General features: G+C 38.3%; 1 protein-coding gene across 1 annotated transcript; it reads right to left on the bottom strand.

The window, feature by feature from the left end:
* Window positions 1-2: 2 nt before the first annotated feature.
* slc3a1 (solute carrier family 3 member 1) lies at window positions 3-7473 on the bottom strand. The gene is made up of 10 exons (XM_061744938.1): window positions 6955-7473; window positions 5389-5568; window positions 5170-5312; window positions 4908-5033; window positions 4650-4769; window positions 2926-3050; window positions 2172-2373; window positions 1256-1438; window positions 582-707; window positions 3-470 (listed from the first exon to the last, which is right to left on the bottom strand). The coding sequence occupies exons 1-10, from the start codon at window positions 7328-7330 to the stop codon at window positions 39-41; spliced, it is 2013 nt and encodes a 670-aa protein (XP_061600922.1). The 5' UTR covers window positions 7331-7473; the 3' UTR covers window positions 3-38.
* Between the last annotated feature and the right edge of the window lie 4498 nt (window positions 7474-11971).

The following is an 11971-nucleotide window of genomic DNA, read 5'->3' as shown; positions in this document are numbered from 1 at the left end:
TTTTGTTTTTGAATTTGTAATGACTCACTGCAGTTTTGTTAGCATGTATATAGTATATCAATGGTCTCCAAATAGCAGGCCTTCTCAGAGACGTAGCACTCTGAAGGATGGTTGGGATGAAAGCGACTATGGGTCGTGTACTGAATCACCAAACCCTCGCCGGCACCCGTCTCTATGCGAGACTTCTGAAAGACCTTTCCATCATTGGCTGGGTTTGTGCTTATCTGCACCCACAACTGGTCGGGTAACTCGTGAACGGAGGACAGATCTGTGATTGCAGATTCTTTAGCAAAGTTTAGCACCATGAGGTACGCGGTTCTGTACCCATCAAGCTCTCTGAGGAAAGAGAAAACACTGGCATCAGTGTGGACGTAGCAGAACCACCCACGCTGAAAGGGGAGCTCCGACTGGCGCAGGATGTTCAGGGCCCGGTACTGGGACATTACAGAACCTTCATCGTTCATCTGGACCTATAGAGGGTGGATTTGAGAAAGAAACACGATTAGCAGTCATGATCAACACAAACTGAGCCGTCTCTATTTAAATCTTCTTTCCAATGTTAAATTTTACGATATTTGTACCTCCACATTGACGGTTTCATAATCAGGGTGAACAGGTAACCAGGTGATGTTGGTTTTATTGTTGAAACCTGCATTAATGCCACTATTCCACTGCATTGGGGACCGCACTGGGTCCCGACTGTTACTCTGCAGCAAAAGAGCAAGACTCATTTACCTAAACATTCAGACTATGTTGTTAAGTTATAAAAAGTACACATGCATGAAATTAGATCCGTCAAACTACATCTACACTGCAAACACTCAAAATCTTACCTGGAATATTTGTCTTATTTCTAGTTAAAATGTCTCATTTTTAGTAAAAAAAAAATCTCATTACACTTAAAACAAGACTCGTCACTGGAAAAAACAACAATTTTCACCTGTTTCAAGTAGATTCTCACTTAAAATAAGTAGAAAAATCTGCCAGTGGAACAAGATTTTTTTTGCTTGTAATGAGGAGATAAATCTTATTTCAAGTGAAAATGTACTTGAAACAGGTGAAAATTGTCAAATAAGTAATTTTTCTGGAAATGACTCTTGTTTTAAGTGTAATGAGATTTTTTTGACTAAAAATGAAACATTTTAACTAGAAATAAGACAAATATTCCTGGTAAGATTTTGAGTTTTTGCAGTGTAACTGACAAGAAATCTTATTTTCATGGAGATAACATTGTTCTGTTATACACTGTACTGACCGAATTGTATTTGCCAGCAGGGTCCTGCATCTGACTCTCTGTTACGTTAACATTCTCCATGCCGATCTCTTCACCGTAATAGGTTGTCGGTGTGCCAGGGAGGGTCAGCAGCAGCATGTTGATGACACGAGTAAACATGGGACCAGCGCTTGAAGAAATTCTAGGTCTATCATGGTTCCCAACCTGAAGATAGCAGCGGTGAGAATAATGTAGTATGAGACATGTTAGCAGTGAAGGCTGGAAGCTGAAATGGATGAGCTGTTATTGGGAAAGAAAAGGTTTAAGTTGGAAACAATCAGAAAGGAGTAAATGATGCTGCAACAATCTTAGCAGTGTAGAAGATGTAGCAAGTAATCCTGGTGTGATCTGGGAAAGCTAGTGGTGTAGCTTCTCAATTTCCTCTGGGCACCTACAGACAAAGATGCAGCTTTTATCTCCTGTGTGGTGCTGTAGTCTGGATAGACACAGTACTTTTATATTATTCTTTGCACTTAAATAGAACTTTCAGTTGTGAAACAAGAAAGGATCCAACATAAGCCAACGTGACGACTCAGTGCCACTGTTTTTGTGCACTTTTGTCAGAGTTCGACCTTTAATATTGGGTCTGGGCACTTTGTGCTTATCTTAGTACAGATACACAAACTCCCTGCTTTTGTGAATACATGGAGGAAAGGGTAAAAGACGTGTAGTCTAATCCATAGTTATGAAAGATGCTAATCGGACATGTATCAGTCTCACAAGTCCAGGAACATGTGCCTCTCGCTGCTTCTGATCCTGAGAGAACCTGACTTGATTTTGGGGTTTAAAATGTTGAAGGAACAGAAGCGTAATTGTTATACATGTTTTTGGAGGACAGACCGTGTAGGTGTTAAGAGTGTGAGAAGTTAATGGTGTAAATATTCCCGAAGTGACTCACCACCCAGTTGGGCCACTCTCCTCTGGGCATGTTGGACATCCAGAGTTCAACCAGATGTTTAGTCCAGTAGCCGCTCATGTTACGAGGCAAGTCCAGAAGGTAAAAGTTAAAGGGAAAGTCACCTTCTTTAACCTGGGGAGTACCGTAGTACAACATGGTCTTGTCCACTTCCTCAGAATCATATGATTCGGTTACCATAAACCTGCAGAGCAGAAGAAGCAGGAGGTTGTGTGCAGATAACTGAACAAAATAAACTGGGACAAGTATTAAATACAATTCAAATGCAACATGTTTCAAAAGCCAGTGGGTGCAGATTTTAATATTGGGATTTCAGCCTTTAGCAGAACAACTGGTTGTGATTGTATGCCATCGTCGAGCAGCCCTGGTGTGGACTTGCTGCCGAATCTCCGTTTTCAAGTTCTTGGGAAATTAGTCCGTCATCAGTCCAAAGAATTTGATTTTTTTTTTTAATTATTATTATTTGTATTTCTGGTATATCCTGACTGAAGCCTTTTGTGACTGTAATATATGAGGGAAAGTCCCAAGGCAGTTGGCATGAGTTTACCTGCTTTATGCACAGCATATTGTATGAGAACAACTAAAATGTATCATTCTCAAGTGAAATTAAAGTCTAAGACCCTTTCTGTCAATGATGCTTCACATTTTCATCACAAAGAACATATTGGATTATGAATGAATATTCTTTTAAAAAGAGAAAAGAACACATTCAACAGGTGTCGAACATCTGCAGTACCTGTATTGTCCGGGCTCGCGGCTGTAAATGTCCATCTCGGCTCTAAACTCCCTCAGAATGTCGTGCAAGCCCACCTGAGTCGTGGTATAGTCATGGAAGAGGTCCCACTCTGTAGCTATTTCCTCCTGGAATGAAATATTTTTGCAAGAATGACATTTTCTGGCCCGTTTAAACAAATTAGTAGCTTAACTATTGTAAGGTTTTGTCCTTTGTTTAGCTACAGAGTGGTGGAGTCCAGGCCATCATTAGAAACTGTTATTTTTCTCAACGTACTAGGAGCTTGTTTTGAAACTCTGTTCCTTTCTTAGACACATGTATCACTCCATCCGTTTACAAGCTCGGTTTATGGGAACCAGCAGAAGCCAGAAATAGAGAGACGATAAGCAAAGCGATGACAAACGTTGAGGTAATTCATCAAGACATACCAGTGCTGGAGCATTCAAATGAAAGCGTTTATCTAACTTTACTGATGTAACTTTTAGTTTTCATAAAAATTGGAAATACATTTAAGATGGAAAAGTAACAAGCAAAAGTTGTTTAGATTTCTTATTTCTGTTGGATCGGCTGTGGTTCAGCTAAGTTCTGTTGGTCTTCCCACGGGTCATTGGTTTGAGACATGTGACTGTCCTTCTGTGTGTCCATGCACTTTAATACCAATGTCCATATTTGTAAAGCCAATAGAAAGACCTAATATATTCTTTCTTTCGTATAGATTTTAAGGGTGAACTGTTTATTTGTACAGTGCAATGTGACTGAGTTGAACGCAGAACCATAATAACCAGTTCATAGACTAAACCTTTAAATAAAACCAGCTTGATTGAACTCTGATCGTGCTATTCACAGACAATCATCAACATGTAACCTTTTCTTGTTTTTAAACTGGAACCGCTAAGCTGATAGTTGCCAACCAACCATTATCTAAACAGCACAAAGGTGGTCAAACCTTGGCCTCATAACCAACACACAATCTCTAAAGCAGTCATGATAATACAGATATACACTCAATTAAAAAAAAGATTTAGGAATGTAAAATACAATGTGGATTAATACATCTTTCTGGTTGTAAATGTTGATGTGTTTTGTTTAGACATACCTTCAAGATTACCTAAAAGCATGTTGTCTCTAAATATAAATGCAGTGCAAAATCACAGAGAGTACCTCTTAAGTTGAAGTCTAAGTGTAGGTTCAGCCTCAGTATTATAGCATTTCCCTGCAGTGGTCAGTAATGACTTGCTAATCCTCTAAAATATGCCTCTTTTCTACTAATCTTTCCTCTGTGAGAAGTAACCTCAGCCCCTGTGGAACAAAAAGTCTTTCTGACTCATTTTAAAGCAGCTTGTGTCTCGAACCCTTTGAATTGCAATAACAGTATTTTCTCCAGAAGGGCCAGAGATGAGCCTCACATTAAAGCCACAGATAAAGAAGTTGTGATAACTGTATGGTGTAAAATGTCACCTGTTTGAAATTGATGGAGATGCTTTCATGCATTTTAACTGTATACATCTGAGTTCTTTAGTTAAGAAATCTGAATGCTTTAGTACTTTAGTTAACAATCTCTAACTCAGCGTTAGAGATTAAAGCAAACTTTGAGCAATTAATTTTAACATGACAAGCTAGGGCTGACAACTTCCCACTATAAATCAAGTTGTATGTACATAAAAAGGTTGAGGCTGCTCTCCGGAGATCAGACTTTGGTGTCAAGTGACGTTAGAAGTATCACTCACTGGTGGTTTGTTGGGATCCACCTGAGGTTCATCCCTCAGGTGTGTTGCTTCCAGCATGTACTTCACTGCATCCATCCGGAACCCATCCACCCCCTTCGACAGCCAGAAATTAATAAGATCCTACAGAGAAAACATTAAAAGAACACGGTGTACCCAGTGTGAGGAAGACGAGACAATCATTGTCTTTCCGTCCCTGGAAAAAACAACTTTAGAAATGAGTCAGTAGTTGAGGTACAGAGTGAGCTTCAGTAATCTTACAATGATCTCTTGGATGACATGTGGGTTCCGTAGATTCAGGTCTGGTTGCTCTTTGAGGAACTGGTGCAGGTAGCATTGCCCCCTGGCTTCATCGTAGCTCCACGATGAGTTTCCAAACACACTCACCTTCATGAGACGAATGGAGACAACCATGTCTAATCACGACGCCAATAAGAAACAGCTTTTACATATCATTTTTAATTCCATCTGCACTGCTTGACACACAGACTGCGTCATGCAGTGCATCATTGCAACTACGAACCCAGTTATTAGGCTTCGTAGTCGCATTGCAGTCAGCCCAGACGTAGTACTTGTCGTAGTTAGGATTTCTGATCCGACTCATGTTGAACCAGAGGTGACGGTCACTGGAATGATTGGGAATGAAGTCCATGATCAGCTTCAAACCTGGTGGGAACGAAGACAAGCACGTGAACATCCTGCCACCGGGCCAAACTACATGTACCCACAAACAAGGACACACCCTTCTTGTGCATTTCAGCCAAGAGATCTTCAAAGTCCTGCATGGTCCCAAAGACTGGGTCTATGTCCCGGAAATCCTCCACATCATAGCCGAAGTCCTTCATGGGAGAGCGGTAGAAAGGCCCGATCCACACAGACTTGACGTTGAGGTAGAGGAAGTGATCCAGCTGCTGCATAATTCCTGCCAGGTCACAGACTCCAGAGTAAATACTGGTTGCAGAGATACACGGACCCAGCAATGTTACCAACTTTCAGAGCAGTTTCTTTGAAATGATACAAACACATCACACACATCAATTCCCCTGAGCTCATTTTATTTTAGTTTTGCATATTCTGAAGACACAATGACTGAAAACCAATATTTAGTTATCAGCTCAGTAAAATATTAATCTTAATATAGTCACAAAGTTGTGACTAATCTTATACGGTTTACAGATGTTTTATTAATCATCTGTAAACAATGTACATAATATGCATTATATGGCTATGAAACAACAATGAGACCTTAAACTTTTATCAGCACGTTGATCTTGAAAATCAAAAACCCCATCTGGCAATTGTGTAGGTTATATAATAACAGTCCAATAATCTGAGTAAAAACATCCTGCAAATTGAAAACAAAAAAAGGAAATTCAAAATGTATGGAACGTAAGAAAAAGTGGAGGAAGAGCTTTTTATGGCATAACAAAACAGATTTGAGCTGAGAGGCCTTTAAGTACTTTAAATGCAGCATATGTTAATATTTTACTGTCAGGAGATGTAACTGTTTGCGCAACCGAGTAAACCTGTGTGGATGTGTAGGTAAGTTAATCTGTTAGCCAAGTAACTAGGTCCTATAGAATTGTAAATGCAAACTAAAAGAAAAAAAGAATAGGTATTTGAACATGTTTTGACCATGTGAAGTGTATACTGATACAAATATTGCGCTTGATCTACTTAAAAAAAATAAGTTAACTTTTTGCATGAGATTATTATGTAGATCAAGAAAGACTAGTCTTTGTATAAACTACTTAATTTTTTGTATGTAAATAATACATTTGAAAGTACAGTCAACTTAATTGTGTTAAGTGTACTTTATCAAAATTAAGTTGACTTTAAAAAGAAAAGAAAAAAAGGAAAAAAAAGAAAAAAGGAAAAAAATTTAAGTTGACTTTACTTGCAAATGAATTTTGTACATACTAAAAATTGAGTAGTTTATACAAAGACTAGTCTTTCTTGATCTAAATAAAAATCTCATGCGAAAAAGTCGCCTTAATTTTTTGAAAGTAAATCAAGCAAGATATGTTTTACTGTGGTGTTCTACTTAAACAAATAAAGCATGTTTCATCTAAACGTTGATCAATCTGCCCAATAGATTAAAATTGTTAAAGGAAAAGTAAATACAAACAAGATCATTGCTTGTTGTTTGTGTGTAAATGAAAAGATTGCCTGGGATTTATTCATGTAAGGCAACAAACTTTATTTTTAATTGTTAATATCACAGATTTGAATACATGCGCCTATGTATTTTTTTTTTTTCCAGTGTATTTGAACATGTTTTGATCATGTGCAGTGTAAGCCATCCCACCTTTGAGGTCCCCGACCCCGTCCCCGTCCGAGTCCCTGAAGGAGCGCGGGTACACCTGGTACACAGGTGAGCTCTGCCACCAGCTGAGGCAGCGCGGCGACAGCGCTATCACGGCCGCGGTCACGGCCAGCAGCGCCAGGCTGCAGATCACCGTCAGCCAGAACAGCAGCTCCCGGGGGACCCGGTAGCAGAGCCGGGACGAGTGCAGCAGCAGCACCTCCCTGGGCATCCCGGCGTACGGCTTCAGCTGCGTGTACGCGTCCGCGGCGGCGGGGCCCCGCGTCTCCCCCGGGGCCGGGGCCGGCTCGGGGGGCCCCGGCGAGGAGCCGTCCGCATCCCGGTACCCGGGGTTGTGGGCGCCTTCCTCCAGCTCCATGGATACTCTGATTAGTATTAGTAACACTTCTTTTCCTCCTCAAAACTTAAAACACAAGGCTGCTCGAGGAGTCAACGCCAGGAGTCCAGTGTGACTGATGGGAATGCAGGACACGGTCTGCAGAGAGCTGCACTCTCAAGCCTGAATTATGGCTCTGCGTTAAATCGAAGCAGAGCCTACGCCGTAGGGTACGGCGTAACCTACGGCGTATGCTCTGCGTTGGTGTAACGCGTAACCATAAATCAGCCTTTACTCTCCTACACACACAGCTGTGGAATGTGCAAATCCCTCTGAACCTGGATCACTGGTCCGGTTACCGATCAGCGGTTCTTATCTTGAGAGTTGGCACGACTGCTGCGGGAAACATGAGTTCAAGCGCTTTCCTAATTACAGGGTGAAAGTATGCAGCAATAAACTTTTACACTATGCAAAGTACAAGGTTTTATGTCAGTACAATTCTTAAAAACAATCCCTATCACAAGAAAAGACGCACTTACGTGCAAAGTTCAATTATACTACACTGATACAAATATTGTGCTTGATCTACTTAAAAAAAATAAGTCAACTTTTTGCTTGAGATTTTTATGTAGATCAAGAAAGACTAGTCTTTGTACAAACTACTTCATTTTGTATGTAAATAATACATTGTGCAAGTAAAGTCAACTTAATTGTGTTAAGTTCAAAATTAAGTTGAGTTTACTTGCAAATGAATTTTGTACTTACTAAAAATTGAGTAGTTTATACAAAGACTAGTCTTTTTTGACCTACATAACTTGTGCGAAAAAGTTGCCTTAATTTTTTAAAAGTAGATCAAGCAAGATAATTTTTTACTGTGGTGTTCTACTTAAACAAATAAAGCATGTTTCATCTAAACCAGGGGTCACCAATCCTGGTCCTCGAGGGCCGGTTTCCCTGCTTCATTGCACCATGATACAAGTGACTGTGTCATTAACAGAATTGTGCAGCCCTGGATGACAAGCTGATGACGATGGTTAATTAGAATCAGGTGTGTTAAAGCAGGGAAACATCCAATCCTGGTTGAGGGACCAGGATTGGTGACCCCTGATCTAAACGTTGGTCAATCTGCAATTAAAATTGTTAAAGGAAAAGTAAATACAACAAGATCATTGCTTGTTGTTTGTGTGTAAATGAAAAGATTGCCTGGGATTACGTAAATACTGCTTGTTAAGGAAAAAATGCACAATGCCTTGTTTTTTTTAACAAATGCAGATTAAGTTCATAACTAGATGTATTCATGTTAAGCAACAAACTTCATTTTTAATTGTTAATATCACAGATTTAAATATGTTATATTTACATGCGCTTAGATTTATTTATTTTTTTCAGTGTACTTTGGCGAATAAATCATCAATGCGACTTTTAAATCAAATATAGGCGAAGTCGATCTATTATTCCGCATCTTATCTTATCTCAGTGATTACCTAACAATAAGCCTCAGTCACGGTGGCAAATTAAAAGTTGAAACTGGAAAACATCCCATACAGGAAAAAAAAAAAAAAAAAAAAAAAAAACGAAAACGTCCACATAACAAACAGCAAAATAAGAGTTAAATAATCTGATAACCTAACCAAAACAGTAAGATTGAAACAAAAATACACTCCCAAGAGTCTCTCCAGTCATGACCAAGGCTTTAAGGGAGTACTCTTCCCTAAGTGTAACATCAGATCGCACGTCTAAATCATAAATACATCGAGCTTCTGACTTTTCATTATTTTATTATATATTTGTATTTCAGAGCAACTCAAGAGGTGTGCTGAACAAAGTGGCTGTTGAGTATAAAGTGCAGTATTCCTGGTATTTCAGATCAACACTGAGAATAAATTACTTTAAGTCCTAGTTTGAATGAAAGACAACATCCCAAGTATTAGATATTTACATACAGAAGTGCCACAGATGTACAACTGCACAAATCAGCATCTACAGTCTGATCAATGGTGTGTAAAGTGCGTGCAACAAGTGTTCCTAGAAAACAAAAAGCCAGACCTCTAACATGGTTACTGTGCAGAAAAAAAAAAGAAGAGAATCTCTGCCAAATTACTGAAGTTAAGGGTAGATCGGCTATATAATTTAGCTAATTTTAGATTGAGAAATTACAAAATTCCAACAATGTGTAGCTTCATGTATGCACAGCACGCTGGCCACAATCTGTCTCCAGATAACTTCTGCAGCATGTACTGAGCAGTGTGTGTACAAAGACAAGTACACATTTCAAACTGGCAATTCGGTTTAAATTTAAATCCATCTTTTATTTATGTTCACCATATGGTCTGTAAACTTCACAACAGCATAATGGGAAATTAGTACAGGAAAAAAGGATGACAATTTTTTTTTAATCTGCCCTTCTTTAGTCATCTTGAAAGGTCAAAGTTATCTCAGTCTATCTTTAAAGTAAAGCATTCATATAAACCAAAACGCTTGGAAGAGATTAAAAATAACAAAAGAAAAAAAAACTGGAATTTGCCTTTGCAATCATGAATTTACGAGTTCCAGATGAGCATACATAGTGATAAGACACAACAGAGAGCACTGGGAATCTTTAAGTCATTTCCATCCTAAAAAGCTCACAAAATGTGCTTCCTCTTTGTGTTGTTTTGAAGTCATTTCCAAATTCCTGCCATCCGTACGAGTTCCTCAGTTACACTGACCTAACTGATCAGGTTCACAAGATGCTTTGTATGAAGTTGCAAATTTCTCAACATTTCAAAATCATAGCAACAAGTCAGGGTGAAATTATTCAGGCATCATTAAACCATGTGTGTGAAGTTGCTATTTGAGTCCCAATATATTCCACATTTTAAAATAAATGATCAAGTATATATAACTATTTGTCAAAATAAAAGGAAGCCAAGAGAGCTTGTTTTGTTGTTAAATGACTGACGGAGGGAGAATGTGCTGCTGCGGTGCTGCTTGTATTCAGTCCATGCAGTGGAATCAGTGTGAGCAATGAAGAAGTACATTCAGAAAAATAAATGTTTCTCCCTCTTTCCCTCCCTTAAATCCTCTCCTATCCCAGTGTCTTATATAGCTTAAACATAAACATAAACCGGAGACTGTTCAATGTGGCAAAACCTTGCACAATGTTAAAAAGTCACAAAAATGATTTAAGTAATCTTGAGTTCCCAAATTGAACAATTTAGGAACCATATTAAATCAGACAAAAAAAAAAAAAAAAAAAAGGTGGATTGGGATTTCTTTTACAATGTATCTATTGGAAACCCTTATCAGCACTCCATATTTGTACACCACCTTGTTTGGTTCCTCTCTAACATTGTGGTCCACCACACTGAACATGCCCACTTTATCCCACCCACCCAGTGCATCTCACATACAAAACACACTTATCCCTCAATCACAAAACATGCACTATGATAGCTCCCACCCCTTCCCAATCCCTCCACCACAAACAAATCATTGCATTAAAACAACTGCAGAAGAACAACACATTCAAGTACCTGTTTGTCATATGGCACTGAGAGCAGGTGTACCACAAGAACGTGAACCAGCCAACAATCTCTGTCGGGCCTTTTCTCTTCCAATACTGACACTTTGGAAAGCACGCTGAACTTGCCGTTGAAAAGTATTGATAAAGTGTATTTTACAGTTTCTATCATATCTTAAATCAATCTAAAGAAAGAACAAAACAAAAAAATCAACACCAAGTATGTGCATCTACTTTTGCACACATTTGCTTCAAAAATACTAAAATCTATTATTTATTATTATTTTTTTCTTCAAATCAATAATAGGTTCTTAAGTTTAATTTTTCAAGTGCTTTTTTGACCAAATCCAAGAAGTAAGCTGTGGAGAAAGTAATGACAGAAAGTTTGAGTAAAGTTTGAACACAACTCTGGGTGTAGAGTCCAATTTCCTCCGTCCAGAATCCCTCCTTTACGTCACACAATTAAATCCTAAAAACCAATTCCTTTCTCCCAATATGCTGTACAAAGTATGATTCATGCTCCCCTAAACAGTTTTTTTTAATCAATCTGTAACAAGAATAGTATGCAGAAAGCCATGTATCAAAAAGAAAAAAAATGAAATAATTAATAAAAAAAAAAAAAAAAAAATTAGGAAAGTACATGACATTTTATTTTCTTTCATTTGAAACAAAAAAGGCATTTATCTGTCAGGCAGGATACTTGAGAGAGAGAGAAAAGGCAGGTTGGAGCATGAAAAGGATTGCGTTTGCATGTGTTAAAGGATAGAGGGAGAAGAAGAGGAAGGTGAGATTGGAATTCCTTTTCTCCCAAACCCTGTCTTTGGAAAGCTGCTGCATTGGAATAATGTGTGTGTACACCTTTGATTTTTCTTGGCCTAAACAGACAAACACACATTCACCCACACATTTATACACACACAATACAAACACTGACAACTCGCATTTTAGGCCACAATGAATACCAGAATTCACAGAAAAAAAGAAAAAAATAAATTTGTGTGTTTGTGTGTGTGTATATATATATATATATATATATATATATATATATATATATATATATATATATATATATATATATATATATATATATATATATACACACATACATACATATACACACACACACACACACACACACACACATATGTATGCGTATGCGTATGTATATTATATGTATATAT

This window comes from Cololabis saira, chromosome 17 (genome assembly GCF_033807715.1).
Source record: "Cololabis saira isolate AMF1-May2022 chromosome 17, fColSai1.1, whole genome shotgun sequence".
Lineage (NCBI taxonomy): Eukaryota > Metazoa > Chordata > Actinopteri > Beloniformes > Belonidae > Cololabis > Cololabis saira.
Note: the sequence above shows the minus strand (reverse complement) of the source record. Positions and strands in the feature narration are given on the sequence as shown.

Bases quoted from the DNA above. Each gene is read 5' to 3' on its own strand.
- slc3a1 (XM_061744938.1), bottom strand. From the start codon at position 7,330: ATGGAGCTGGAGGAAGGCGCCCACAACCCCGGGTACCGGGATGCGGAC. The intron at 2,374-2,925 runs GTACTGCAGATG...TCTGCTCTGCAG, and splicing joins CGCGAGCCCGGACAATACAG to GTTTATGGTAACCGAATCAT. The intron at 471-581 runs GTACAAATATCG...CACCCTCTATAG, and splicing joins ATGAAACCGTCAATGTGGAG to GTCCAGATGAACGATGAAGG.